At 56.6% G+C, this 27,870-nt stretch overlaps 4 protein-coding genes across 6 annotated transcripts; 1 reads left to right on the top strand and 3 right to left on the bottom strand.

The window, feature by feature from the left end:
• The first annotated feature begins 2,185 nt into the window (after positions 1–2,185).
• On the top strand, positions 2,186–7,238 carry Fcer2 (Fc epsilon receptor II). Its single transcript, XM_005332248.3, has 9 exons — positions 2,186–2,297; positions 2,567–2,620; positions 3,049–3,111; positions 3,312–3,374; positions 3,503–3,565; positions 3,645–3,734; positions 5,804–5,955; positions 6,071–6,177; positions 6,415–7,238. The coding sequence occupies exons 1-9, from the start codon at positions 2,246–2,248 to the stop codon at positions 6,611–6,613; spliced, it is 843 nt and encodes a 280-aa protein (XP_005332305.3). The 5' UTR covers positions 2,186–2,245; the 3' UTR covers positions 6,614–7,238.
• Positions 7,239–10,348: 3,110 nt separating this feature from the next.
• On the bottom strand, positions 10,349–11,981 carry Trappc5 (trafficking protein particle complex subunit 5). Of its 3 annotated transcripts, none has more exons than XM_005332119.4 (2): positions 11,892–11,981; positions 10,349–10,961 (listed from the first exon to the last, which is right to left on the bottom strand). In XM_005332119.4, exon 2 carries the CDS (start codon positions 10,947–10,949, stop codon positions 10,383–10,385), a length of 567 nt encoding a protein of 188 aa, XP_005332176.1. In that variant the 5' UTR covers positions 10,950–10,961; positions 11,892–11,981; the 3' UTR covers positions 10,349–10,382. The 3 variants fall into 3 exon arrangements, with proteins under 3 accessions (XP_005332176.1, XP_005332175.1, XP_005332177.1); XM_005332118.5 differs by having other exon boundaries at positions 11,819–11,964; XM_005332120.5 differs by having other exon boundaries at positions 11,798–11,946.
• A 1,177-nt stretch (positions 11,982–13,158) lies between these two features.
• Positions 13,159–15,723, bottom strand: Mcemp1 (mast cell expressed membrane protein 1). Its single transcript, XM_040290545.2, has 7 exons — positions 15,105–15,723; positions 14,737–14,826; positions 14,139–14,276; positions 13,947–13,997; positions 13,723–13,869; positions 13,408–13,473; positions 13,159–13,303 (listed from the first exon to the last, which is right to left on the bottom strand). Exons 1-7 carry the CDS (start codon positions 15,157–15,159, stop codon positions 13,287–13,289), a joined length of 564 nt encoding a protein of 187 aa, XP_040146479.2. The 5' UTR covers positions 15,160–15,723; the 3' UTR covers positions 13,159–13,286.
• Positions 15,724–19,406: 3,683 nt separating this feature from the next.
• On the bottom strand, positions 19,407–20,763 carry Retn (resistin). The gene is made up of 4 exons (XM_005332117.5): positions 20,615–20,763; positions 20,346–20,473; positions 19,867–19,944; positions 19,407–19,613 (listed from the first exon to the last, which is right to left on the bottom strand). The coding sequence occupies exons 2-4, from the start codon at positions 20,461–20,463 to the stop codon at positions 19,480–19,482; spliced, it is 330 nt and encodes a 109-aa protein (XP_005332174.1). The 5' UTR covers positions 20,464–20,473; positions 20,615–20,763; the 3' UTR covers positions 19,407–19,479.
• Between the last annotated feature and the right edge of the window lie 7,107 nt (positions 20,764–27,870).

The following is a 27,870-nucleotide window of genomic DNA, read 5'->3' as shown; positions in this document are numbered from 1 at the left end:
GTATGTGATTGTGTGTGCACGTGCGCGTGTCTTGGAAGACACACCTCGAGCTGAGCCTCCAGGGGTGACAGGAGGAGGTTGTAGCCCGGGAAGAGAGGTGGGTGGTGTGGACAGAACAGGAGGCCTGGGCCGCCAGGTTTGGGGACGTGAAACCCAGCCAGCAGGCTGGACCGAGCAGAGGAGAGCTTGATGCCCTGGGGCTGATCTGGGAGGTGCTGGGGAGCCATGGAAGGTTGTAGGCAGGGACGAGACCTCTCAGATTGAAAATATGGCCAGGTGTCAGGATCCTGCCACTTGCCAGAAGACACCCTTCCAAGAAGCCTGTGTCTCCAGATGGTTGATCAAGTGTCCAAGGTTTCCGTCCCAGTCCTGTCACTATGGGAGGCAGACACCCTCTTGGTGTCTCCGAGGGCCCGTGAGAGGGGCCCTGTGGAGTGGGGAGGTGCCCACGGATTACGAGGCTCTTTCATAGGAGTGGAGGCAGCTCTGTGGCTCTTCCCAGTGCACAGATGGGTAAACTGAGTCACCCGTCCAGGGAGAAGCCAGAGCTCGGGTCAGGCACGTCCTGCTACCCAGGATGGGGACACTTGGCCTCCTCCCGTGACGGTGAGGAGCTGCTTGAGCTGCAGCTAATGGGAGCCTGGCCAGCCCTCATGGCCACCTGCCTAAGACTCAGAGAGGGCAGGCAACTTGGCACCAGGAGGGGGACAGCTGTGATCCCAGGCTCACTCTCCCACATGTGGAGCCCTAGAGTCAGAGGACCAGGAGCCGCTGGAGGACAGAGTGCCTGCACTTCTCAGCAGGAGGAAGTACAGAGTAGCTGCTTGATAAACATTTAGGCTCTGAAGACCCCCTGCTGGCAGCACCACACTGACACCCTCACGGGCACTATCTCTTTGATCCTGGCACAGCCCCATTTTACAAAGGACAAAACTGAGGCTCAGAGAGGTTGAACCTTCCGTCGAGGCTGCACAGTATCCTGGTCAGAGCTGGTGGTATCTGGGTGCTTCTGTTGGGCTGGCCTGGGTCAGAGAATCCCCCACACTCTCATATCGCCATTTTACGGACAAGAAAAGAAACGCTGAAGTCCAGTCGTGCGCCAAGACCTCGCTGGCACACGTTTACGGGGCCTCACGGGTGATGGGCCAGGGTAGCGTGGTCTCAGGTGGCTGAGGACACACCAGCTTATCTCCCAGTTGACCGAGGTTCGTGATCAAAACCATCAGCAAATGGACACTGGGTCCCCCCAGGTCCCAGATTCTATCCTGTGCCGATGACCAGAGCTCAGTGCTGCATTAAAACCCAGGTCCCAGGCGGAGCTGTGACGTGCCCTCGGGGGACTGCCTTGGCGGGCAGTGAGCGCCCCGTCACCAGGAAGATCCCAGCAGGACTGCCATGGCGGGACACGAATACGCAGGTGGGAGGACTCTCGGGGTCACCTGGCAAGAGCAGGTCCCTGTCCTACGTCCGCCAGGGGAGGAGGGGATCCCCCGGCAGCAGGGCACATTTCTAAGAAAGGCCCCGCGGGTGGGAGGTGAGCCAGGCGGGAGGAGGAAGCCAGGCCCCTCCCTGCACTGACTCAACGCCTCTCCACAAAACCCGCTCAGCCAGAGCTGGTGCCCCGAGCGGAGGCCGAGGGGAGCGGGACCGGGTCAAGTGGAATTTGGCATGATGAGCCCTCAAAGCCAGAGTGAAGAGGGGCAGGGCCAAAGTGGGTGATCAGGGAGAGCTTGGGGAGCCAGGTGCAGGGGAGGACTGGGACCCAGGGAAGGGGGTCAGGGCTGGTGACAGGCATTTGGATACATCTTGAGGGGCCAAGTGTAGGGATAGCCTCTGGAAAGGACTTGGACCCACATCAGCCTCACCGCCCGCTGGAGTGTGAGCAGGCACCAAGCTGGACAGGCAGAGCCGAAGGGGCAGACTCAGAGAGGCAGAGACGGACAGACAGAGCTCAGGAGGGCTGACAAACACCCTGGACAGTGTGGACAGGGGCACTGGACCATAGCAGCATGTGGAGACAGTGGGCAGGAGAAGCTGGGGGTCCACTGAGACCCTCTGCTGCAGTGTGGCTTCTGGACATGTTCTCAGAATACTGGGGCTCTGGGCTCTGGGGAGATGAGCAGAGCTGGGCCCAGCCTCCTCCTGGGCCCCTCATTGCTCCCTAAACCCCCCACCCCGGGCAGGGTTCTTGGAGCCCCCCAGGAGGCGATGCTGCAGGCCGAGGCTGCCGCTCGTACTGTTGGGGATGCTGACCGCACTGCTGTGGGCTGGGCTGCTCACCCTGCTTCTTCTGTGGCGTAAGGACACCCCCAGCCCCATGCCCCACCCCCCCAGGCCTTTTATCCCCCCCCCCCCGCACCTCATCTTAGCACCAGGAGAGCCCCACCCCCTTTGGAGCCCAATTTCCCCAATTGCCAGTCCCTCCTTGGAGCCCCCCGCACACACTTCCCTGTCCCCCAGCCTTTGAGCAACTCCCTCGAGCTGTACCCCAAGCCTCCGTCCCCCGCTGGCAGGGGGTAGGGGTGCGTGGAAGCAGCTGGTGGTCCTCACCTTCTCCCCTCCCCAGACTGGGACACGGAGCGGAACCTGAGACAGCTGGAAGACTCTGCTGCCCGCAACGGTAGGGGAGGCCGAGGCGGAGGCTGGGACACCCTGCTCTTGTCCCCTTCTACCGCTGACACTGGGGACGGCCCCTCCCTGGGCCTCAGTGTGCCCCCGTGACGCCCCCCTCCCCGCGGGCTTGGAGGCTGCCCAGCCAGCCTCGTCCACTCCTCTGCCGTGGGTCCCTGTCAGCCGTGGGCTGCGCCTGGGCAGACGCCCAAAGCCCTGGGGGACTTCTGCATTTCCCCCTGGTGAGGGGAGGGTCCATGGGTCCCTGCTCTTCCTGCTGCGTCTCCCTGAGTACATGCCCGCCTCCCCCCAAAACCCTCGAGAAACGAAAAGCCACCGTCAGTGACGATGTGGAGGAGGTCCCCTGGCTTCGGGGGCAGGAGGGGGTCAAGGCCCCGTCTTTGTAGTTGCTGAGGACGCTTCTGTCGCACGCCCCAGTCTCTCAGGTTTCCAAGGACCTGCACAGATACCAGAGTGACCAGATGGCCCAGAAGTCCCAGGGTGAGCCTCTTCTGGATGGGGGCTCGGGATGGGGGAGGAGGGGGGCTTGGGTGGCCTCTGCACACACCATGGCAGGGCCCCGTGTGACCCTTGCCACACCTGGGGACTGAGCAGGCAGCCCTGAGAACCCAGAGAAAGAGGCTGGGAGCAGGTGGGGATGTGGGAGCCTTGGGGACTCAGGGGCCACTTCTCTGAACCAGCTGCTCAGCTGTCGCGGAACGTGGAAAGGCTCCAGGCCCAGCAGACGCAACTGGAATCTCAGGGTGAGAGACGGGGCAGGGGCCCGGGGCAGACTGTGGGAGGGACAGCCCCAGAGCCACAGGGGACCAGGCCCGGGGACCCTCGGGCCCCTAAGCATCGTCCCCCAGCCCTGCCCTCTTACATCCGCCAGACTCCGAGCTCTCCTGGAACCTGGACAGACTCCGAGCAGACCTGAGCGACAGCAAGTCCCAGAGTGAGGCTTGGGAAGGTCGGGGGTGGGGGTGGGGGCCTGCCACTTGTCCCTGAGCACCGCCCCCTTCCTGTCCCCCAAGACTTGAATGAGAGGCGCGCCGCCTCCGACTCGCTGGAAAAGCTCCAGGAAGAGGTGGCCAAGCTGTGGATGGAGATACTGGCGTCCAAGGGTGAGTGTGTCTGGGACCCGTGGGGGCACGGCTCACTGAGCTGTGCTGGAGACACACATGAGCATGTGTGTGCATGTCGGGTGTCTGTGTGTCTGTGCAGCAGTGTCTCTTGGGGACACAGGGGGTGTGTGCGGCAGGGTTTGCCGGGGGATGTGGATGGGTCAGGGCTTGTGGAGGAGGAGGGCAGCTGAAGGACAGAGATGCCCCTCGCTGATTCCAGGGGCTCCCAAGCCTTCAGCCGGCTCTGGGTCAAATCAGTCCAGGATTGGCCCCTACTGGGTTCCCTTTTCTGCTGTCCTGCCCACCCAGGGGGCTCAGCGGGGTGGGGTGGGGGCAGACAGCAGGATTCACTCCTCACTCACCACCGCAGCCCCCAGGTAGACTGACCCGTCCGGGGAGAGGGAGGGGTCTTGACCAGGAGGCCAGCAGGCGGCAGAGAGCCCAGGATCATGTGCCTGGACTGTGGGGGTCAGCCCCCCACCAACACCCCTGCCCTCCATCTTCCCTTTTCCACCTCCGGGGAGGCCCCGCTGCCCGCCCTGGGTAAAGAGGAGGAAGGACCCTGCTTCAGAAGAAGAAGTCCCAGGCCCCAGGGTGTGGCGTGGCTCTGGGAATCCCAGCAAGAAACCCCGCTGTGGTCCCCTGGGGAGGGTGGCGGATGCGGGGCTCCAGGTGGGGCTACCCCTGACCCACCTCCCCACTTCCACCTTGAGGTCTACTCCCCCCGCCGCCGGGGATCTGAGCCCAGCTCTGGCCCTGCCTCTGGGTGACCTTGTGGTGACAGCCAAGACACCTTTCCTGAACTTTTCTTTTTATTATTAGTTTATAAATTGACTTGGGGTCTTGCTACTGCTGCCCAGGCCCACCTCGAGCTCCCAGGTCAAGCGATCCTCCTGCCTCGGCCTCCCAAGCTGCTGGGGCCACAAGCCCACATCACTACATCCAGCCCTAAGGCTTTCTCTCGGGGCCTAGAGTCGTTCTCTTCCCATTCAGTGCTGTGCCCACAGAGGGCTGGGGACTGGCTGCATGTCCAGCCCAAGCCCCCTCCCCATCTCCAGAGCCTTCCCTACACAACACTATAAACAAGTCTAGTTCAGGGCTGGAGATGAGCCCCCTGGTGTAGCGAGTGCTCAGCCTGCATGAGACCCTGGGTACGACCCCAAGCACCAAAAGAAGAAAGAAAAGTGTGTGTGGGGGGGGTCTGCTTGAAAGCAAGAGAGAACCAGCCAGTAACGGTAGGCCTAAGCTCCCACCTAGGAGTCCTGGGGACCATGACTGTTTCTGAGGACTTCCCCAGGGTGGGGACAGGGGAGAAGGAGACCAAGCTGGCCTCACACGGGCGCTTGGGGACTGGCGCTGAGGTCCCTTCTCTGTCCGTGTACCTCTCAGCAGAGGGAAGCCAGCCACCTTGGCTCCCCAGAAAGGGGCCAGGAGATCTGGTCTGGGGGTGCTGCCAGTGATGGTGGCCACCGCTGTCACTGGAGCTGTTTGTGGTGACAGAGCACAGGGCAGCGTGCTGGTGACAGAGACGTGGCTGGCCAGGTTGGTAAAGGTGGCGTCTGCTCTGGTGTGGGCCATGGAGACTGTTGCTGTGGCAGTTGGTGCCCGTGGCGATGACATTGGTGATGAAGGGGCTGCTGACCTTGGAGGACGTGGGATGAGGGTGACGGTGACCACGGCCCTGCTGACCCTGGAGGTGTCCGTGGTGATGAGGTGATGCGGCCATGGCGTATCTGTGACGAAGGCGGTGGTGATTAATGTGCCCGGGAGGGGTTTGTGGTAGTGATGGTTGGGCTTGTGTTATGTGCACAGTGTGGGTGACTGTGGGTTCACGTATAGTGACGATGCCAGCAGTTGAGGGGCCTCTGGCTGTGAGGTGGTGTGGGCTGGTGTGCCCTGTGTGCCCTGGAGTGTGTGCTCTGCCGAGTCAGAGCCCAGTGAAGAAGTCAGCCTGCGAGACTGTCAGGCTCTGGGGAGGACCCACAAGTGGCTTCAGGGGACATCCACCCTGCCCATCATGGTGCCCACCGCCCTGCCACCCTGAGCCTCTCCTCCGTGTGCAATCCCAGGCACCACGTGCAACACGTGCCCCGAGGGGTGGCTCCATTTCCGACAGAAGTGCTACTACTTCGGCCAGGGCGCCAAGCGCTGGGTCCAGGCCCGGTTCACCTGCGACGACCTGGAAGGGCGTCTGGTCAGCATCCACAGCCAGGAGGAGCAGGTGGCCTGGGCTCCGCTGAGGCTGGGGCAGCAGGGTGGGGGGCGGGCATCGCACCCCAGCCTCCTGGAGTGAGCGGGAGGGACTGGGCCCGTCTCCAGCCTGGTCCTGCCTCCAGGACTTCCTGACCAAGCGTGCCAACAAGAGGGGCTCCTGGATCGGCCTCCGGGACCTGGACTTGGAGGGGGAGTTTATCTGGATGGACGGGAGCCCCCTGGACTACAGGTGAGAGGGGGCCTTGGGGGACAGGTGCAGAGGTGGGGGCGCCCCGGCAGGGCCCAGAGTGGACGGCAAGCCTAGGCTCAGGCGAGGCTGAGCGGGGACAGGGGAGGGAGGCCGTCACAGACCCAGAAAGGGGAACCCGGGACAAGAAGGGAGGACGACGGGGGCGGGCCCAGGCTCAGGGGACCTGCCAGGGGCCGGGAGGGGCTGCCACCCTCTGACCCAAGCCTCTCCCCCCAGCAACTGGAATCTGGGGGAGCCCAACAACGGGGACCAGGGCGAGGACTGCGTGATGATGCTGGGCTCCGGCAAGTGGAACGACGCCTCCTGCCGCGGCGAGCTGGACGCCTGGGTGTGCGAGCAGCTGGCCACCTGCGGGCCACCCGCCCCCTCAGCCTCCGGGGATGTGCTGGAGCCTGCACCCACAGAAGGGCACTGACAGACCCCTGCCCACCTCCCCCACCCCCACCTCCACCACAGGAACAGCCGAGCCCAGAGTGGGACCCTAAGGACCCCAGCAAGGCCTGGGTGCCACTTTGTGCTAAAAGTTCCCTGTGACATCCCTCCCCAAACTGGCCCGTCCCTGCTCCCGTCAGCGCCCCAGAGGGCCTGCGCCTGGCTCTTCAGCTAAGCTGGTCGTCACCGCTTCCCGCCTTCAAAGGCCGGGTGCCCCCAGAGCCTGTGCTGCCGTTGGCAGGATGGAAGACCCTCGCGGCGCTGGGACAGACTGGCAGCCCTGCCACCCGGGGCACTGAGGGGGACACAGGGTCTCTCACCTCGGGCCACCCTGTGCTTCGTCTGTGACTCCCACCCCATCGGAGTGCCCTGTCCCCTCCCCTGTCTTCAGCACCTTAGGACAGACCCCAGCTCAGGCAGCCAGGCCTGCTGCCCGGCCTGCCTCGGTGGCCCCTGCTCTCGTCCCTGCCTCAGGACAGGCTGGGTCTGGTCTCCACACTGGAAACTGCAGAGTCTGGTGCCCCGGGCCTCCCAGCTGAGGAGGAGTTCGTACCTCCCTGCCGACTTTCTCTTCCTTCACCACAAGAAATATGCGCTAGGTGAGGCCTGCAGACCAAGACTGCGGGTCCAGGCAGCGGACCCCCAGCCAATCCCCCCACCCCAGGGCCCCAGAGGGAGGGCACAATCGAGGCAGGGGCAGTGTCCAAACACGGCTGGTGCAGAGAAGGCGCTCACAAAGTGCTCTCTGGATAGGCAGACACGAGGGGACCTGGTGACTCAGGCCAGTTCAGGTCTGGAAGTGCCCGGGAGGCTGAGGCAGCAGAAGGTGGACCCAGACTGACAAGGGTCAGCCAGTGCCAGGGACAGAGGGAGGAAGCAGGTCAAGATCCCAGGTCAGGCCAAGGCTGGGGTCCCCTTGGCCCCGGCTTTTTCCCTGGAGACCCCTCTGCGTCTGCAGAAATGCCTCGTTCAGAACCCGCTTCCTTCTCACCCTGCCGCTGCCTTGGTCCTGCTCCACCCTCACCCCCATATGGTGTGTTCCAGCTCCAAGTCTTCCCTGCTCTTTTGAGATGGGGTCTGTGTTGCCGAGGCTAGCCCCAAACTCCTGGGTTCAAGTAATCCTCCTGCCTCAGCCACCCGAGCAGCTGAAACTACAGGCACACGACACCGCACCCAGCTCCAGTCTCCCTCTTCATTGTCCCCAAACCTTCCATAAGTTTTCCGACAGCTCAGAGGAAAAAACAAAGTCCTTTAGGTTCCCTGTATGATGGCAGAAGCCCTTACGCTCCCCCTCCCCACCTCCTCACTATTCCCCGGACATGTGTGCTCGCCCACCTCAGGGACTTTGCATGAGTTCCTCCTGCTCAATCCGCCCTCCAAGTTTTTGCTCTCAGTGGGGCTTGTCCCAACTCCCGCACTCACCCCCAACTTAAAATTGCAACCCCTGAATGGGAGTGCAGCTCGGTGGTAGACGCACCTTACATGTGCAAAGCCCTGGGCTCATCCTCAGCACTGCAAAATAAATAAATAGATCAAATTGCACTCTGATGTTTCTCCCACTCTCAATTAGAATGTGAGCTTCACAAGGGCAGATACCTTCATTTCCTTCTAAGCTGTGTCTCCTGTGTCTGGCTTATAATAGATGGTCAATAAATATTTGTCTAATAAATATGAATGACCATGGACAAATGACCTCTCATGGACTCTGCTTTGTAGCCCATGAAATGATGATGTGTCTTGCATGGCTCACCACCGACTGGTGCTTGGCTCATCCTCCTTCCCCTACCCACCAGTCTGGGGGCTCCAAGGAGTTTACTTGCAGCCCAAAGCATCCTAAGTCAGAGCTGTAGTGATCACAGGCTGCCTCCCCTTCTACTCTCGTCCTGAACAGGGACCAGCTCTGCATCCCACAACTTGTCCATACTCCTCTTCAGCAGGAGCAGCAGACCCTGGGCCCTCCATTCCCAGTTGACCACCTCTCCCGTCTTCCCTATTTCTCTCTGGCATCCTCACTGCCTCTGGGTAGACCTGGCTGTTCCACTTCCCCTCCTGCCTCTTGCTCCTGCAATCTGATCACCTCCTCTCCAGCAGGCCCTGGAAGCCACTCTTACCAGGATCCCCAGGATGTATTTGAGGATGCTAAGCTCAAAAACACCTGCATCTCCCTCCATACATATGCACCTTCTTCTGTTTACCAAGACTCCAGCCCCTCGTCCTTCCTCCAGGCCTCTGGCTTCCTCTCTGCACCAGCCCCAGACCCCTCTCCTGAAATCAGGGATCCCAACTCCCAGACAGGTACACCTGTTGGCCTCTTAGATTGACCCCACCCAAGCCCTCTCCCAGAGTCACCCCTGCCCCAGACAACTATTCTGTGACCACCTGTGCTCCAAGATTCAACATTTTTGTTTTTCCAGTGCTAAGAAACGAACCTAGGGATGCTTTACCACCGAACTACAACCCCAGCTCTTTTATTTTCATTTTGAGAGAAGGTCTTGCTAAGTTGCTGAGGCTGGCCTGACACTTGAAATACTCCTGCCTCAGCCTCCTGAGTTGCTGGAATTACAGGTGCATGCTACCGCACCTGACTTACTAGTTTTATTCATCCTATTGACACCACTTTCTTGCTAACATGCTGGAGGCCATCCTGGTCTGCCGCCTCTTGCTGGGTTGCTGGAATTGCTCTCTGACCAGACCAGTGTCCCTCAGTCATGGGACAGCTAGATGGAGCACCTAAATAGCAACCGTTCAGAAGTCACTTGTATGGGTCCTGGCAGTGGGGGCAAAAGGAAGTGGAGATTTGGCCAAAAATTAGGAGGATGCTTCCTGGTGAGAAAGAGGGATCAGTAGGTAGGCAGAAGGGAAAGGAAGGCTACTTGTGCGATCTTTTAATTTTTCAGCAAGAAAAATATCGGTATATCAAATGTATTTAAAATTAAAACATTTTAAGTGTAAAGATGACTTTAGACTCCCACCCCCGTTTTGAGAGACAGGTCCCGATAGCCATGGATCTTGAAAGTGCAGTTCCGGGAGCTCAAGGAATGCAAATTCTTGAGCACACCACAAACCTGCAGGATCTGAGACTCTGAGGGTATGCCCCAACTAGTTGTTTTAAGAAACTCTCCAGGTAACTCTGATGTCCTAAAGCACTGCTTCTGAAACTAAGGTACACAGGGGTCCCCAGAAGATTCTGCCACAGTTTAGATTCTGATGAAGAGATTTTGCACCCTGACAAGAGCCCAGGTGATACTGGTGCTGCGGGTCCCTGGACCACATTGAGTAACAAAGGTCTAGGGGTAGAGAGAACAAGCACTCTTACCCTGTTTTAAGGGCACACGGCCACACCCATTCCTTTAGACTGTCAGCAGAGTGATGGGACCACACCACAGGGCATAAAGCATCTACTCTCTGGCCCCTGGCACAAAGTCGGCCAGCCCTGGCTCCATCTTAGCCTGATCTCAACCCCCACCCCCCATCCCTCCACCCTGGAGACAGCCTCTGTGATTCCACAAAGTGCTGGCACTCCCACCATCTCTGGCTGCCTGGCTTATCTTCGGACCTCCCAAACCCCTCACCCAAATCCCTACCTTATCTGAAAGCCCAACCTAGGTCAAATCCTCCACCTTCCCACCTATTATAAACAAGCTCCACGGGAAAGGACCTGGGTCACAGCGCTGAGTGCATCTCTGAAGCCCCCACACAAGACACAAGACACAAGTGGGAAAGGGGCTCTCTGCATTCTTTATCTCCTGGGCTCAGCGGCCCTCCAGGGCCCGGTCTCGGGCAATGACGGCCTCTTCAAACTTGATCATGAGCGTGGTGCCCTTGTGCCAGTGCGCCGTGACCTTGGCAGGGAAGCCGCTGTGTGTGAGTACGGCCTCCACGATGCCGGCCGTGAAGCTGGCGCAGTTGAGCGTGCTGTTCTCCTTGGGCACCGAGATGTAGGTGTTGATGAGCGGCTCCCGCTCGATAATGTAGAAGGTGCGCGCGTCGTCATTGGCCTGCTCCAGCTTGTCAGCCTCCTTGCCAAAGAGCGCCTTCCACACGGCCCCCTTGACGAAGAGCAGCGCACCCAGCACCTTGGTCTCCCGCCGGGACCCCTTTTCCCGAGCCACCAGTGCGTCGAGGACGCGCGCGCCCACCTGGCGGCCCAACGCGGCCAGGCGCGCCTGCAGCTCAGCCACCGAGAAGACGCGGCTCTGGCAGTGCTGCACCAGTTCGGAAAAGAGCAGCGCAAAGGCGCTCAGGCTCACTTCAGTGCGCGGCCGCGCCAGTGCGCGCTCCAGCAACGCAGACTTCCCGCGCGTGAAGCGCGCCTCCATGCCGCTGCGGCCCTGTAGGGAGACCACGGAACACCATGTCAGGGACGATGGGAAGGGGGGGGGAAACCCGGGGACCACCCACCCCACCTGTCGGCATCAGAGTGGCACGCTGCAACACTGACCACCTTCAGGAACTTTCCTGGCTAACCCCTAGGCAAGACAAAATACACGGGGAGGGAGGAAAGGGCTGCATCCAGCCCAAAGGCCTAGAGGGACAGGGGCAGGTGAGATCCCTGGGTCGAGCCAGGAGGATGAAGGAAAGCCCCATTCTATTCCCACACCCTTCGGCAGCTCCGATTGTCGGTTGGGAAGCCTGGCTGCACGGTGACCTGGGTGGGCCTGGGTGGTTTAGTCTGGTGGGGGGTCCCTCACCCTGGAAAGGCAGCTGGGTGGAGGGACACTAGAGGAAGGGACGCGCTGTCAGAGCCGAGCTCGGGGCAGCCAGAAGAGGGCGCCGGCGTCCTCCCGCCGCAGCGCACTAAGCCACAGCTGCCGGGGGTGCAAGGGGGAAGTGGGGCGAGGGGGCGCCGAGAAGCCCTCCCTCTCCACCCTCTCCATCCGGGGGTGAGGGTGCCGCCACCGGGGTTCAGAAGGGAAGCGGAGAATCCCGCCCCCACCATGCAGAGCCCGGGCCAGAAGCTGGAGGGTCCGGGGATGCCGAGACGGCGCCTACGAGCTCGCGCGAGGTGGCGGCAGAGCGTCGAGCCCCGGCCCAGGCTGCGGAGGGGGGTGCGCAGCGCTGCGGGGAGGGGCCCACCCAGGAGGGGCCCACCCAGGAGGGGCCCACCCAGCGCGCGACCACCCAGGTGGGCCAAAGCGGGCGAACCCAGGAACATGGACTCTGATACCCCGGCACTGGACGCACAGACCCGTGGGCAGGGGTCGGGGAGCGGTCGAGGCTTGGCGCGGGCAGGGGTCGCAGGCAGGCGGGCAGGATCTCACCGGGAACTGAGGCCGTCGGTTCGGCCACACTTCTTTACGACGCCGTAAAAGACGCTGCGTGCGCAGGCGCGTGGGGGTCCGGGAGTGTGGGCGGGGCGCGCGCGGCGTTACCCGAGAATGGCCGCTGGAGGGCGCGCGTATCCACCGGGCCAGCGGCTGAGTATCCAGCCAGGCTAGGGAGCCGCCTGGCTGGCTTTGGTTGGCCCATGAGCGGGACCACAGTAGTACATGTGGTCTCCTGCTCAGGAGCACAGGTACCACGATGAGCACACGTCTCTTGCCCCTGGAGCACATGCATGCCCTTGAGCACATGTTCTCTTATATCAATTAAAGGCATAAGTGGTGGGGTAGAGCGACAGGGAGAGGTATACTCATAGGTACTGCTGAGTGGCACCAATACTTTATGGGCACAATTACACGCATGGATCTTAGGGACATATTGTATATCTCAGGCTGCATGCATTTAGGGGCACATGTGTGCCCATGGGCACACACTCTGGGGCATAGGGACTCAGTTACACCCTGAGTACACATTCAGGAACTCCCAGGGACCTACACAAAGTATATATTCTTGCTGACTCCTCCCCGCCCTGGTTCCCCACATCATATCCATGCTCTGTGTGACTGACTCGCCCCACCCCCGGGCCCAAGCACTTTCTCCCAGAGTTCTCAAGTCCCAGAGTCATGCCAATAGCAAGGCCAAGAACCACATTGTTTTCCCCTGACTTTTACCTTCATGAATCACAAAGCCTGAATGCAGAAATAAGTGGCCACATGCATATCTGTGCTCTGAACACACAGGGTGACAAAACCCAGCACATGCAGAACGACACAGCCTGTTCACGCTGGCACATGACACTCACATCTACAGCTGTGTGCTCCCACCTCACCATGACAGGTATACACACGGCGCAGCACGGCGCAGCACGGCGCAGCACAGTGCACTCATGTTCATGCAGTGAGAGGAGCATCACCTGTCACCACCACCCACACCCACAATGGCATACTTTGGGGATACTTGATGGCTGGGACATGCCTATACTCACATGTCATGCCACTTTTATGTGTGTGCTGTATGTAGAGTGACGTAGGCCTACACATCACATTTGCTGTGACATTCACATTCACCCATAACACCTTCCTGTGGGAGACACAGAAACTCCCATGCTTCCCCAAATGCTATATTCTCTCTCTCTCTCTCTCTCTCTCTCTCTCTCTCTCTCTCTCTCTCACACACACACACACACACACACACACAGAGTCGTGCAACTCTGAAACACAGTCATGATGACATTCGATTTTCTATACGTGGGACAAGGGGGAGGCTGACAGTGCATTTTGCATCTTGATGGCAGCTGCAATCCTGTCCTCCAGGCTGTGGCTGCAATGTCCTATTCATTGAGGTGTAGACTCTGAGGGAGGGGAGAGACCCAAGGTCAGGCACACCAGCCCCCTGAGAGAGACACTGAGGCCAGGCCCAGGCTCCCCTGATCCCTGTGCCTGGGCCCCGGCTTACGTGTGCTCATCTTCTTCCCCAGCTCCTCCAGGATCCTCTGTGTGTTTTTATTGATTTGGGATATTTCTGGTGGGAGGGAAGGAGAGACTGATGAGGCTGGGGTGGGGCCTCCATTGGAGGCCCCTCCCTGCATGCCTCCAGCCTGGATTGCAGCAAACCCAAGCAACTCAAAGCCATCATCCATCACCCCTTCCAAATCCTAGGCTTTGGGAGGTCAGGAGCCCAGCCGTCTCCTCCCCACCCAGGCCCCAGCACCCAGCCTGGTGCTGAGCATTGAAACAAATTCACCCAACAAAGGGTGGGGCTTGGAGGTACCTGCTGCCACTGTCTTCAGTTTTTCATTTCCACTTTGGACCTTGCTCTGGATCTCACTGATGCCCTTCATGGCCTCCCCAGAGTTCTGCAGGATGGCTCTCCAATGCGTCCTCTGCTCCTCCTGGCCCTCCTGAGACGCGTTGGTGGCTATGGGCATGGGTTGGCAGGGTGACCACCCGATCTCCACACCACCCTGTGGCTCTCCCCGGGGGCCCCCGACTCACCATTCCAAAGCTCCCTTTTCAAGCTCAGCAGCTCCCTAGACATCTCCGAATCTGTTCAGGAAAGGGCAGGGGAAACCTGGAAGCTGCGTGGGTCAGCCCTCCTGGGAGCGGGGCTGGGGAAAAGGGAGGGGAGCTGGGATCGGGAGGGAGTAAGGTGGACACTCGGACCTCCCCCCCCCCAAGAACTCTCACTTTTCAGCAGCATCAAGATGGAGAGGGTGATGAAGAACAGAAAGGTCAGGGCGAGAAGGACAAACAGGCTCATGATGGCTCTGTGCAACCAAGCAGGGACCTGGGCAGGGTCCGAGGATGGCCTGGGCTGGGCTGAGACTGAGACAGAGAGGTAGGCCGGTGACCCCCAGGGCCCCCCCGCCAGGCAGACCTGGCTCTGTCTCTGACACCATGGACGGCTTGCTCTTAATACCACTGCACCTGTGACCGTCAGCAGCGTTCATGGTCACTGTCAACCAGCTGCCACAACATCCCCCTCACCCACACCACCAGCGATCGTTTCCAGCACGTCGCCGTCACACACCCCCCTTACAGACCTTACCCAGTGCCACCAACACCCGCCAGCATCGATGCCTGTGGTATCCAGCACTCACCCACACCACATTTCAGATGTGCCATCACCATTACCACCTGCAAAGCCACCTCCACGGCCACCATCCCAGTCCTTGATACCACCACACTCCACACCTTCACCTCCTCGAAGCAGCCCCTTGTCCCTTGTGCCCTCCCACATTCCCCTTCCTGAGGTTGGCGGCCTGGGCGGTCAGGCCTGGCTCACCTTGATTCACGGGCGCTAGATGACTGCCCTTTGGCTGGTCCCGGTTTCTGAAGGTCAAGGTAATATTCTCATACTCAGGGTCATGGGCATCTATGGAAGATTTGGTGGGAGAGGTTATGGAGACCTACAGAGAACCCAGAGGCAGGGAAGGGGACAGGGAGACCCTGGTGCACTCGGTCCCTGAACACAGCAAGTTTTCAGGGACAAAAAAAAGGAGTGAGAGACTAAAGTCTGCTTTGTGGTTAAGCAGAGCAGGTGACCGTGCATCTTGGCGGAGGAGGACCCCTCCAGCCCCCACCTGGGCCCCTTCTCTCTCCTCTCTCAACCCTCCTTCTTGACCGCCCCCGGCCCACGCCCAGGTTCCTGACCTTTGTGATCGCCCTTCTTTCCCCCTTTCTTGTCTCTGAAGGCTGCTGCCTGCATCTTGAAGTGCTGGTTATGTAGATTTCAGGGTGCTTGGTCCCTGGCCTGCTAGAGTGTCCACACATCCACACCCACCGGAAAGTGTTGGGGAGATGAGGAAATTTGGGGGCAGAAGAGGAAGAAAGGGGTTTGCCTTCTGGTTTTCAGAAATCCATGACCCTCTCATCGTGGTGCATCCTTGCCCCTCAGATTAAGAAGGTCACACGTCTCAGGGGTGGCCAAGAAGAGGAACCCTTTGGCCCAGAGACAGAATTGGCATGTTACAGGCAGTGAGGAGAGAAGGAGAGAGGGCGGGAGAGAGCCTACCAGGATGGACTTTCCCCTCCTCCCTCCTCTGTCTCCTGTCTGTAGAAGAGCTGGGCCACCTTAGAGCCCCATCTTCTAGGGCAAAGGCTGTCGGGCTTGGAGGTGGGCTTCCTGGGTCCCCTCACACCTTCCTCCCTGCCCAGTCCACTCCCGCTTCTCAGCTCTTCCCCAACCCCAAAAGTTCTGCTTCTCCAAGACCCTGTGGCGGACAGGAACAGAGTTGAGGTCATGAGGGCACCATGGGGACTCATACCCTCCGCTGGCCCCGAGGTCAGAGCACACCCCAGCCCCTGCTTTCCCCCCACCCTCGAGACCCCAGCGGGGTCTTTTTCTTTTGTTTTTCTTTTTTTTTTTTCCTCCAGGGCAGGAGATCAAGCCCAGAGCCTCATGCATGCCCAGCAACTCTGTACCACTGAGCCACCCCCAAGCCCTGACGCTCATTTTCGGCTCCCTACCAGCCACACAGTACAAACATGTACACGCACCTCCATTTTTTTTTTTTTTTATCCTGAGGATTGAAGCCAGGGACACTCCCCCCCTGAGCTACATCTCCAGCCCTTTTTAACTTTTGAGACAGGGTCTCACCAATTTGCTGAGACTGCCCTTGAACCTGCAATCCTCCTGCCTCGGCCTCCCAGGTTGCTGGGATAGCAGGCATGCGACCGGCTACACACACCTCCAAGTACACACCCTGCAGCCACCGGTCGGCTCCTGGAGGCTCATCACAGCTCAGCTGCGGTCATTCTTCTTGTACACGTGCCACCAGAGAAACACGAACTGCACTCTGTCTAGAAGGTACCTGAACATCCTTCTGTGTTTCTCTGACCTGGAAAGTGAGGACTATAAAAGGTACAGAGTATTTAAAGAACTTTTGCCTAAGTCTAGAGCTGTGTCTCCAGTAGATATATGTGAGACACGTGTTTAGTTAGTGATTGTTATTACTGTCGCAGTGCTGAAGATAGAACCCAGGGCCTTGCACAGGCTAAGTAGGTGCTCTGCCACTGGGCTACACCCCCAAACCCACACGTTTAATTTAAAATTTTTTAGCACCTGCATTTAAAAAAAAAGCACCTGATAAGCTAAATACTTTTTTTTTTTTTTTTTTGTAGTGCTGGGAATGAAACTCAGGGTCTTACAAATGCTGTGCCACTCAGCTACACACCCAGCCTCGTCATGTCTACCGGCGGGGAGCGGGTGCCGGGCATCAAACCCAGGGCCTCCCACATGCTAACCCACTCTACCACTAAGCCACACCCTCAGCCCTAAATTGACTTCAATATTATTTTTATTTAGCATAAGACACCAAACTACTATTTCAGCATGTAGGTGATATTTTTAAATTATTAACAAACCTGGGCATAGCGTGCTCCTGCGGTCCCAGCTACTCAGGGCTGAGGCAGAGGGATTGCTTGAGCCCGGGAGTTCAAGGCCGGCCTGGCCACATAGCCATCTGAACTTGAACTCCTGGGCTCAAGCAATCCCCTCCCCCATCCCAACAACAAGAAGTCGATAAAAATTGTTTACAGATCGTTTATATTATTTTCTTCCTCCTTCATTCCTTCTTTCTTTCCTTCCTTCCTCATCTTAGAAATCAAAGGTGCACTTGCATTTGGGATCCATTTCTATTTCGAACTGGTCGGATTTCAAGGTTCAATGCCTGCTATTGGACAGTGTGAGTTTTAAGAGTATTAGAGTTTGTTCCCTTGGGGGGGGGGTGAGAAGTCTAAGACTTTCTGACCACATGCAGGAAAGTGAGCATTCTGTGTTTGGCCTAAAACTTGAAATTAAATTCGAAATCGTTTTGGAATGGACTCCGTGATCTAGTGAGGATAACATGCTGTTTTCGAAATATTGCCAAATCCCCAGGAAAGATCAATTTAATAGTGTTTCCATGCCAGATCCTCTATCCAGTCTTAGAAAGAAACAAGCCATTGAGATTCATAACAGACCCAGAGGGGCTGGACCAATTGGAGGCCGGCTCTGCTCTGAGGGCCAGGCACAGAGGGCGGGCGGCACTTTGCATATTTCTCTTGGATGAGCCTGAGACTGCTCCAGCCCTCTAGACTTCCTTTGAGGAAAAGCCACTGAACGGGAGGCCCACAAGCAACCCTGTCATGCAGGACACATTCCTGGGGTAACCTGACCAACGCCCACCTTTCATAGGATAACCATCTCGACTTTAAGATAGAAAATTGCCCTCGGTCCAGTCGGTCACAAAACTGGGATTGGCTTAGAGTGAGCACATGACCCAGGCTCAACCAATCAGAAACTAAGCTTTGGCATAGGCGTGGCCAATGAAACTCTGGTGTGGGATTTCTGTTGTGTTAACAAGGGGAAAAAAGGCGTTCTTTCTTTTTTCTTTCCACGGAGGCTTCCAGACTGGGATAATGTAAGCCTGGTATTGTGACGGGGAGAATCTGCTTGAGAAGGAAGCCAGCACCGAGAAAAACAGAGCTGAGGGGGAATCTGGTCCAGGAGCCATCATGTGAGACCCTAGATCCAGCCATTCCTGAACCTGCTGTTCTGGCACTGGGGCTCTCAGCAGTTACACATACCAAAACTTCCTCCCTCCTCCCTCTGCACTCAAGCTAGCTTGACCTGGGGTCTGTGGCCCTCGTGTCCACAAGAATCTGAGCCACCACAGGGAGCTAGGGCATTGACGTTTGAGGAAACGGAGACTCGAGAACGGGGCTTGCCTGCCCAAGGTCACATGGGCAGATGTAATATCCAAGTCTGTGTGCTAGGACAGGCAGATGGCTGTGCTGGAATTGAGGGCTCTGAAGAGGCCCTTCTTGGGGTCCAGATACAGGAGGACAGTTGGGTGGGGCCTTCACACTAGGGTCTAGGGACCAGGGAGCTCCCCTACCCACCTGCGTCATGAATAGGAGGGACATGCAAGGCCTAGACTTGCCCTCTCTGGTCCTGGTCATGCCTCTGACTCACCATCCCACTCAGTCCTGAGGCCACACTGTAGTCAGGAGGGAAGCCCCCAGGATTAGAATGATCTCTGCTCATGGCCACTCAGCTCAAGGGGCTGAGCCACCATGAGAGGTGGGAGGCAGTGAGGGGAAGGACCATTCTATCCCTAATCCTCCAGGGTGACATTAGAGTCTTGGGTCTTTCAAGAGTGGGTGCTAGGAATTCTAGCTGCCTCTCAGGGGCTGGATCCCTAGCCCCTGGGTCAGGATTCCTGGGGACCTGGACCCTGAGTCACCTGGATTTGTCCTCTGCCCTGGGAGCTGTGGTAAAGGATGCTGGGGGTGGGGCTGGGGGCCCTCTAGGGCATTGGGTGTGCATCCAGGTTGGGGTGGGGACCAGCTACCAGAAGCCAAGAGTCTGTCAGGGACACATATGTTTGTGACATTTAGTCTGTGTCCTCCGACATGGGTGTGTCTGTCATTCTTCACGTGGATTCAGGGGTGCCTTTCTTATCGCTGTGTGTCTGTGGGGACATGGGCGTGCCTGTAGTTATGGCATCTCTGTGTGACCACGTGTATTAGTCCTCTTAGCATCATTAGAACAAAATCCTGGAGCCCGGGGTCGCTGGGGACTCAGGGCCCCGAGTGTCCTGCCCACAACGGACTGACCCAGATCCTGCGTGAAGTCTTGGGGGGGTGGGGCCGACACTAGCGGTTTCCTGTGCGGCAGGAGACCCAGGCCGTCAAGGTGGCCTCAAAGGTGAGACTCACTTGGCTCTTGAAGGTGGCCCGAGCCCTCAGCTGGCGGTATGTGTTAATGGAGGAAGTCGGGGTCCCACTAGCAGAGGAAGAGGTGGAGACACCAGGCAAAGGAGAGGGAGGAACAGAAGAAGGGGGCGTCCCTGTCCTGGTCCCGCGTGTGGGTTCCCCAGGTTCCGCAGGGGCGCGCTCAGCCCGTCCTCCCCCCTTCCCCCCCCCCCCCCCCCCCCCCGCCCAGCTGAGGAAACCGCACGGGGCCAGGTCTGCTGGTCACCATCTCTTTCTGTTTATTTCGGCAGCGCCCCCCACCCCTCCCTGGGGCGCAGCGCCATCGACCTCAGGCGGCCTGCACACGACAGCAGCGCGCTCCGGTCCAGTCCATGCCCGCGCACTGGCAGTGGCACGTGGTCTCGGCGCGCACATCCCATGAGCCACAGGCTGAGCCACACGTGCAGGCGGTGACAGCGTGGCCTGGGGGCGGGAGCCAGGAGGTTGGGAGGGTGGGGGCGGGGTGGGGGCCTCGGGCTCCGACCAGGGAGTGGGTACAGGACCCATGGGGGCAGAGAGGCTGGGGGCCTGGACACCAGTGCCCTGAGGAAATGAGGTACCCGAGCTGGAGTGGAGGGGGACAAGGCTGGGTGAGGGATCTGGACACTGAGGAAGTAAAAGCTCAGGATGGGATCTTCCCAGGGGCTTGGGACAAACTTACAGGCTCTGCACTCACCTGCAGGGCAGGTAGCCAGGTTCCCCCTGGAGGTGAGGGTCTTGCAGTCCAGGCGGATGTTCTGCATTGCTGCAAAAACTGCAGAAGCCGGATGGGAGGCCGTGAGACCAAGCTGCCCTCCCCAGGTGCAGGCTTGGAGCCAGGCAGGGGAGCAGAGGTTCCCTTGGGGACGGCGGCAGGTGCAGCTCAGTGGTCGAGCGCTGGCCTGGCAGGCAGGAGGCCCTGGGTTCCATCCCCAGAAACCCACAGTCTCCCTAGGGAAGGCCCAGGCAGGTGGTCCAGGCCCTGGTGGAAAAGCCACCACCTCCAGGGTCCTCTGTTCTGGAGTAAGCCCCCGAGTTTGAGGTGACAGGAGGGGTTAGTTTGGGACTGGATTCGGAGCTGTTTCCAGGGGGGGCTGGGCGCAGCTGGGAGAGGGTGTGAGGTCTGGTTAGCACTGAGCTGGGGTTTGATCCTGGAATAGATATGAGAATCCTCACTTAGCGAGCTGATGCCCCCCTGGATCTTTTCATCGACGGCTTCGTCCATGGGACACGATGACTTGCTGGACACCAGCAACCCCAGGACAGGGAGGAGAAGGACGCAGAGAGCCCTCATCTTGCAGGTGCTGTGAGGGGAGACAAGACCCGCCCCCGGGTCAGCTCCCTTCCAAGGTGGGGAGGATCAGGCCCACCGTGCCCCAAGCCCGGAGCCGGGGACACGGGTCTGCGCTGGGCCCCTGGACGAGACAGGGAGAGCTCTCACTTACCCCTTGGCGGACTCAGTAGGAAACAGCCGGAATCCTGTGCCACACAGCTCTCCTGAGGCGTCTGGGTGTGGGGCTTCCTTCTTGACAGCTCAGTCTCTGGGCCCTCCCTGCCCACATCCGGGCCAAGAGGAAGCCCCCGGAGTGGAGGCCTCCCCCCCCCACCCGCCACAGCCTCTCCTTCAGCAGCCCCCCTGCCTCCACTGGGGACTGGTCAGGAGGGAGCATGGGTGACCACTCCAGGGGCCGAGATCTTCGGGAGGGAGAGAGAAGCAGAAGTTTGCGTGCAGGGACACAGGGTGCTGTCCCTGATGGCCTCGCTCTGCCTGTTCATGCCTGAATGCCCATCAGCAAGGGAATAGAGACACAAGACCATGTCCACTGCTTCTGCGGAACTCTCTGTGTGAGGCAGGCTGGCCAACTGTGGCCGGTGGCCAGGTGTAGACGTTTTATCTGGGGCCATCCCCTAGCTAAGAACAATTGTTATATTTTTGCTATTTTTAAAGTTTCCAACACAACAGATTTGGGTTGTAATAAAATACCGGGAGCATAAAGTCAGCCATTTTTTAAGCATACAGTTCAGTGGCATTAAGCACCTCCACCGTGTTGGGTGGCCAGCGTGCATCTCCAGAACTGTCTCCTCACCCAGAGCACAAACTCTGCCCCTGTTCAACGCTCATTCCCCCTTCTCTCCCGTTCCCGCTCCCCAGCACCCACCCTTCTACTCTGCCAATGTGTCCACTCCAGGGACCTCATATACCTGGAGTCATAGGACATGGATCCCTTTGTTTCTGGCTTGTTAAACTTAGCACCATGCAGAAGAGAGGCTGCCTGATCATCGGCCAGTTCTATGCTTTCCTTTTTTTGTACCAGGGAGTAAACCCAGGGGTGTTCACCTACTGAGCCGCACTCCCCAGCCCATATCTTATGTTCTATTTTGAGACAGGGTCTCACTGACTTGCTTAGGGCCTCACTAAGTTGCTGAGGCTGGTTTTGAACTTGTGATCCTCCTGCCTCCGTCTCCCACGTTCCTGGGATTACAGGCGTGTCCCCCCACCCCTGGCTATGCTTCACTTTCTCAGAAGCCACCCATTCTGGCATTTTTTTAAACCAATCCAAATTTTTTTTACCTTTTATGATACTTAAAATGATATGAGATTCAAATTCCAGTATCCATAAATGAAATTTTCTTAGAACATAGATGCCCACTTTTAATTAGTTAGTTAGTTTTGATTTTGGTGCTGGGGATGGAACCCAGGGCCTTGCACAGGCTAGGCAAGCACTCGATCACAGGGCTACCCGCCAGCCCCCACTTTTAAAAGTACATTTATGGCTGCTTTCACCTGTCAATGGCATTCACACATCAATGAGAGAGTTGAGTAGTTGTGACAGTTACTATGGCTCTTTACAGAAACAAAAACAAAACAAAACAAAAATCCCACCTCTGGCCATCTAGAGATGAGGCTGTCTACTCCAACTTTGTGTGAGAATCTGGATGATTCACATGCTATCATGTTAGTACAGAAGCCAGACATAAAAGAAAAAAAAAAAGGACAAATCTAATCTATGCTGTTAGAAATGATGAAGGAAGTTTCCAGAGAATCCAAGGTAGTAAGGATATGGGGACACAGGGAAGGTTTCTGGGATTAATGCACGATTTGAACTGTACACTTACATTTGCGTAATTTTCTCTATGCACGTTATGTTTCCATAAAAGTAACATGTATGTATGAGATTGCTGTGTAAATACAACAGTGTCTACAGGTCCAAAGTGGAGGTGCTATTTATTGTGCATCTACTATGTGCCAGGTGCTGTGCTTAGTATTGTGCATGCAATAGAGCGCAGGTGGACACGGCTCCTGCCACCGCGGAACTTGGTTGGCCTTATGTGTTGGGAGAAGACAGACCCAATAGGATATTCACGCAGACTCGGGTGCTGTTCCTGTACAGAGAAGAACCTAGTTCCATAAGAACGTCCAACGTAACACTCTGGCCCCATGTGGACGAATCCAAGAAGGTTTCAGTGGAGGGAGAGATGGCTGAGGATACGTGGAGGGTAGGCGAGAGTTAACCAGGGAACAAGCCAGGGAGGGCCTTCTGGGTGGAGGGAACATTGTGTCCCCGTTTTGAGGAACTGAGAGCAATCTAATGAGGCAGGAAGGCGGGAGCCTGGTTGGAAGAAAGAAATCCTGTCCCTCTGCACGGGTCCTGGTGCGGACTTTGAGGTCCACTTTCTTGCCAGATCTTGTCCAGAACAAGTCCCAGCTCAGCCCTTCTCCCTGAAGACCCCAACACAGCCTGCGCACAACAGAGTTTGCACAAGGAAGCAAAAGTCATCTGGGGACTTGGGGGTGCCAATCCGAGGTAGAGCATTTGCCCAGCATCACACACAGAAAGGGGGGGTCTTTTTTTTAAGAGTTCTTCTTTTCAAACACTTTATCCACAGAACTTTTCAGATAAGAGCTTTTGAAAGGCTAGAAGAACTGAGCAGCTGAGAACACTGGAAGAGAAAGTGACGTAGTGTGTGGGATCCCTGGGGTTCCCTAGGGTCTCAGTTTGAAAACCCTTGGGTCAGAAACAAGAAAGAGCCTTAATTCTCTTTAAAAAAAAAATAAAGCCCTTTCATCCTGCCAATTTCAACCAGTGAAAATGGGCTCTCCTGGCCTCAATTTTGCATCTGATGCTGCCCAAGGAAATTCCACAAATAACAAACACAAATTTTAAAAAATCTATTTTAGGGCTGGGGATGTGGCTCAAGCGGTAGCGCGCTCGCCTGGCATGCGTGTGGCCCAGGTTCAATCCTCAGCACCACATACCAACAAAGATGTTGTGTCTGCCGAGAACTAAAAAATAAATATTAAATAATTCTCTCTCTCTCTTTAAAAAAAATCTATTTTATTGAAATGCAATTTATATGTAAGAAAATGCACTCTGAAGTGTTCCATTTGATGCCAGCATGCTGAGTGAATGTCTTGTTTTTCCCAAGTAGAGTTTATTTAAATCAAGGTTTATTAAGGTATCCCTGACAGAGAGCAAACTCCTTCACACAGCCACGGAACCAGCACCTCCAATGCTCACAGGTTGTTTTTTTTTTTTAATCCTGCTTTTTTTTTTTAAATATATATACCAGGGGCTGGGATTGTGGCTCAGCGGTAGAGAGCTCGCCTAGCACGGGCGCGACCGGGGTTCGATCCTCAGCACCACATAAAAATAAAGGCATTGTGTTGTGTCCATCTACACCTAAAAAATAAATATTTTTTTTTAAAAAAAGATTCAGGAATTAATATATATATATATATATATATACACACACACACACCAGGGATTGAGCTCAGGGGCACTCGACCACTGAGCCCCATCCCCAGCCCTATTTTGTATTTTACTTAGAGACAGGGTCTCACTGAGTTGCTTAGGGCCTCACCATTGCTGAGGCTGGCTTTGAACTCTCGATCCTCCTGCTTCAGCCTCCCAAGCTGCTGGGATGACAGGCGTGTGCCACTCCCTCTCCCCCCGCCGCCCCCCTTTTAATGCTCACAGTTTATAGTGAGGAAAAAAGGATTTTCTGAAAGCCAGAGGAAATGGCTTCTGTGTCCCCTGAAGCCACATAGGATTTTTTTTTGCCTCATACAACTGGTTTTCTTTATAAATATTCATAACTGCCACCAACTTGCTCTCTTTGCTGTTAACAGACACCTGTCCTTGACGCCTTCTTTGAACAAAGGGGACTTGTATCACTCAGAAGCCTAGAAACTGTCGCCATCTTGCAGAGGAAGCCCTGGCTGCTGATTGGCCGTCTTACTAGGTGATAACTTGTTGCCCTGGTGACAAGATCGCAATGGCAGGTGGCTCTATCAAACCAGAAAAGAATCACCACGGACATTTGCTTCCCGTCCACTGTGAATGAAGGGGAATGAGAGCCCTGGCCGCTGTCGGGTCTCTTGAGCAGTGTGCCGGGGCGCGCCCTCGGCCCATCTGGGCCAACGCTCCTGACCCGGGGAGAACCAGTGTGCAGAATGGGCGGGAGGGGGGGCCGCAGGACCTGTGGGGGCAGGCGAGCCTTGGGCAGGGAAGCAGGAGGAACAGAGTGAGAGATTTCCGGTGTTAACAACCCGAGGTTTTCTCTGGGAATCCCGCTCCTGCCTCTCCAGGTTCCGTCCAGGGGGAAGGGAAGTCCGGCAGAATCCGACAGTTCTTTGGCTTCAGGCTCCCCCCACCACCCTCCCCAACACCTGTGAGTTGTAAAACAACCCCATCGACAACTTGTGCAATGCCTGAATCTGTGTTGAGCAACTCACACACATGACCTTATTGAATCCGTGTAACCATCCAGTTAGGGAGATATGGTTATTACCTCTGCTTCACAAAAGGAGAGTGTGAGGCCCAGAGAGTCTAAGCAACTTGTCCTGGGTCACACAGCCAGTACATGCAGAAGCCCAGATTTGATCTCAAATTGGAGTGGCCTTAGGACTATCATTTCTTACCACCAAAAGGTGTGTGGGTGGTAGCTTTTCTTAAAAAAAAAAAAAATCTTTTGAGACTATTCCTATACCTTTTTTCTTTAATTTTTTTTTTTTTTTTTTTTTTTGGTACCGGGGATTAGACCCAGGGGTGCTTAACCACTGAACCACATCTCCAGCCCTTTTTTACCTTTTATTTAGAAACAGGATCTTGCTGAGTTGCTTATAGGGCCTTACTAAGTTGCTGAGGCTGGCTTTGAACTCTCTATCCTCCTGTCTCAGCCTCCTGAGCCACTGGGATTACAGGCATGCACCACCTCACCCAGCTAGAATAAATTTTACTGTAATATATTTAAGGTGCACAATGTAAGGTTTTGAAATGCAGGTAGTGAAATGGTTACAATAGTCAAATTAACACATCCTCGTTGCACAGTTACCAACTTTTGTGCCCGTGTGTCGGAAGAGCAGGTAAGATCTCTTAGCAAAAACCCTGCCCACCATAGTGTCCCCCACAGCCCTGGTGTGGCGCGCTGGACCTCAGACTTGCTGGAGCGGCGTATCGTATCTGCTGTGTTGAATCCTCTGAGCTGCTCCTCCACATCTCCTCTTCCCCTTAAGGAAATTACAGGAATAAAGTATCCCTATTTGAAAACAAAAACAGAGAACGCACAAGTTCACAGTATGAAAGGAATGAAGGGTTGGTGGTGAAGAAACCCGCCCACCCCCAAATGAGGAACTCGGGACCAGAGGGCAAGGTGGCGGGCAGGACGCGACTGGCCTGGTTTCCTGCTATCAAGTTGGGCGCCCCCTTACCCAGCTCTTCAGCATCCAGGAGTGAACACGCATCCCCTCCGCACGGCCGCAGGAGCCCTGGGCAGCTGTGCACAGACAACAGCTAACTTGCGGGGGAGCCGTGTGGGAAAGGCCCCCCAGACGGCTGGATTTCAGATGGCCATTTGTCAAGGCCACAGTCCTTACTTCAGTACACTGCTAAGCACCTCAGGGCCTCAGTTTCCCCACCTGTCACAGGAGCCTTAGTGGTGATGACCTCACAGGGCCGTGGTGAGGACAGAGTGTTGTACATGCACCTAGGATGAGGCCTGGCACAGAGTAAGGGCTTCATAAACTTTGCCTTTCATGAGTTTTCTAGAACTTTCCCCAACCACTGAGATTTTTTTTTTTGGAGGGGGGGTACTGGGAATGGAACCCAGAGGTGCTTAGCCACTGAGCCACACCCCCAGCCCTTTTTTATATTTTATTTAGAGACGGAGCCTCACTGAGTGGCTGAGGCTGGCTTTGAACTGGTGATCCTCCTGCCTCAGCCTCCCGAGCCGCTGGGATTGCGGGTGTGTCCACGGTGCCCAGCTCAGCCACTGAGATTCTGAGGGGTCTCAGAAGAGAACTGTGGTGGAGGGGCCTGTGACTGAGATTTCCCCGTCCTTGCTGCCCACTCCCAAGGCCCCGGGAAGCCTCACTTCTGGTTCCACCGGAGTAAAACCCTCTGCTCGCAGGGACCTTTCCCCACCTGACCCTTTTTCACAATGTCCTTGGGTGAAACTGTTGGTTAATTTGTGTTTTAAGATTTTGAGCAACTTTTCCCCTAAAAAAAAAAATGTTTAAAAAGGGAAGCTCCCTGGCTTGCTCACCGTCTTGGGTCCCCCAGGGCACCCGGTGTCCTCTCGCCACTCTTGTCATTTCCGCAGCGTTTCCTGGGCTAACTTCCCTTTCCTGCCTGCGGGCACCCAGCCCCTCCCTGGGCTCTCCACCATACCCTATTTGTCCTGCCAGGGCTCCCAGCGCCCCCTCTCCTGTTCAGCTGGAAACTCCAGGTTGCCCTGGACCCTGAGGTGCCCGGGGTGACACCCCAGGCTAGGCAAGCCCTCGGCAGGAGCCACACCTGCAGCACTTGGCTTTTTTGTTTTTAAGTTGAGAAAGTTCAAACCCACCAATCTTTCCCTCTTGCTATCCCACCAATCATTCTAGAGTCTCCGTTCAACACAAGAGAAGCCCTTGGGCCCCGTGATGTACATAAATACACAAACCCACCAGGGTTCTTGCCCGGGAAGCCCCATCACTGTTGCCATGGCAGCCGCAGCCTGGGGTGGGGCGGGGGATTACAAGGTATTTACAATGTAACCGCAAATGACCTTCAGACTTGTCCCCGCTCCATTCCTCCCTGCTGAGCTCATGTGTCCAGTGACCTTGAGGAACCCCATGAATAACACTGAAGAAAATGTATCAGGATGTTACTGTGGACAAACCAACTAGTTGCTAAGAGAGAAAATTCTGTCCCTCCGGGCTAATTCCAGCGGCAGGAAGGATGCAGCTGGAAATAATCCTCAAGGGATAATAGACCTAGACTTGGTGGCTGCTAACCTCTTCAGGTGGAGCGTTACTGAGAACAAGGGACAGCCCCCGAGCCTGGTGACCAGTCTTAGCTAGGTGGCATTACAGAGCCCCTCACGTGAGGAAGGAAGTATCCAGCCTCATGTGTTATTCTGGCTACAGCTAAATCTGGTTGTAACCAAGGCTGCTGTCCCAAGCACCTGTTGACAGGAGAAATGGGAGGGCAAAGGGGAGTGTATTTTAGAGAAAAAGTTAACACTAGGTCATGAGGAAGCAACCAACCAATCTAGAAAGTCAGACAGTCCACGGGCCAGGAAGAAAACAAAAAAGAAAATGTGCCAAGCAGCAATCAATACTGTGAGGCTCTCTGAGGCAGTGACAACTGAGCAGAGATGGAAAAGCAGGAAGAGAGAGTTGCAGGCCAGGAGCAGCAGGTGCAAGGGCCCTGGGCAGGAA

This window comes from Ictidomys tridecemlineatus, chromosome 2 (genome assembly GCF_052094955.1).
Source record: "Ictidomys tridecemlineatus isolate mIctTri1 chromosome 2, mIctTri1.hap1, whole genome shotgun sequence".
NCBI lineage: Eukaryota > Metazoa > Chordata > Mammalia > Rodentia > Sciuridae > Ictidomys > Ictidomys tridecemlineatus.
This window is presented reverse-complemented; position numbering and strand designations above follow the sequence as displayed.

What these genes read in the sequence shown, in the direction of transcription:
- Fcer2 (XM_005332248.3), top strand. Translation starts at nt 2,246, where the DNA reads ATGCTGACCGCACTGCTGTGGGCTGGGCTGCTCACCCTGCTTCTTCTG. An exon ending in GACGCAACTGGAATCTCAGG is followed by an intron (nt 3,375 to 3,502) that starts GTGAGAGACGGG and finishes TACATCCGCCAG; the next exon opens with ACTCCGAGCTCTCCTGGAAC. An exon ending in GGGAGCCCCCTGGACTACAG is followed by an intron (nt 6,178 to 6,414) that starts GTGAGAGGGGGC and finishes CTCTCCCCCCAG; the next exon opens with CAACTGGAATCTGGGGGAGC.
- Trappc5 (XM_005332119.4), bottom strand. Translation starts at nt 10,949, where the DNA reads ATGGAGGCGCGCTTCACGCGCGGGAAGTCTGCGTTGCTGGAGCGCGCA.
- Mcemp1 (XM_040290545.2), bottom strand. Translation starts at nt 15,159, where the DNA reads ATGCAGGCAGCAGCCTTCAGAGACAAGAAAGGGGGAAAGAAGGGCGAT. An exon ending in TCTAGCGCCCGTGAATCAAG is followed by an intron (nt 14,277 to 14,736) that starts GTGAGCCAGGCC and finishes TCTCTGTCTCAG; the next exon opens with TCTCAGCCCAGCCCAGGCCA. An exon ending in CATCTTGATGCTGCTGAAAA is followed by an intron (nt 13,998 to 14,138) that starts GTGAGAGTTCTT and finishes TTTCCTGAACAG; the next exon opens with ATTCGGAGATGTCTAGGGAG.
- Retn (XM_005332117.5), bottom strand. Translation starts at nt 20,463, where the DNA reads ATGAGGGCTCTCTGCGTCCTTCTCCTCCCTGTCCTGGGGTTGCTGGTG. An exon ending in GGGGGGCATCAGCTCGCTAA is followed by an intron (nt 19,945 to 20,345) that starts GTGAGGATTCTC and finishes CGGCTTCTGCAG; the next exon opens with TTTTTGCAGCAATGCAGAAC. An exon ending in CCTGGCTACCTGCCCTGCAG is followed by an intron (nt 19,614 to 19,866) that starts GTGAGTGCAGAG and finishes TCCCGCCCCCAG; the next exon opens with GCCACGCTGTCACCGCCTGC.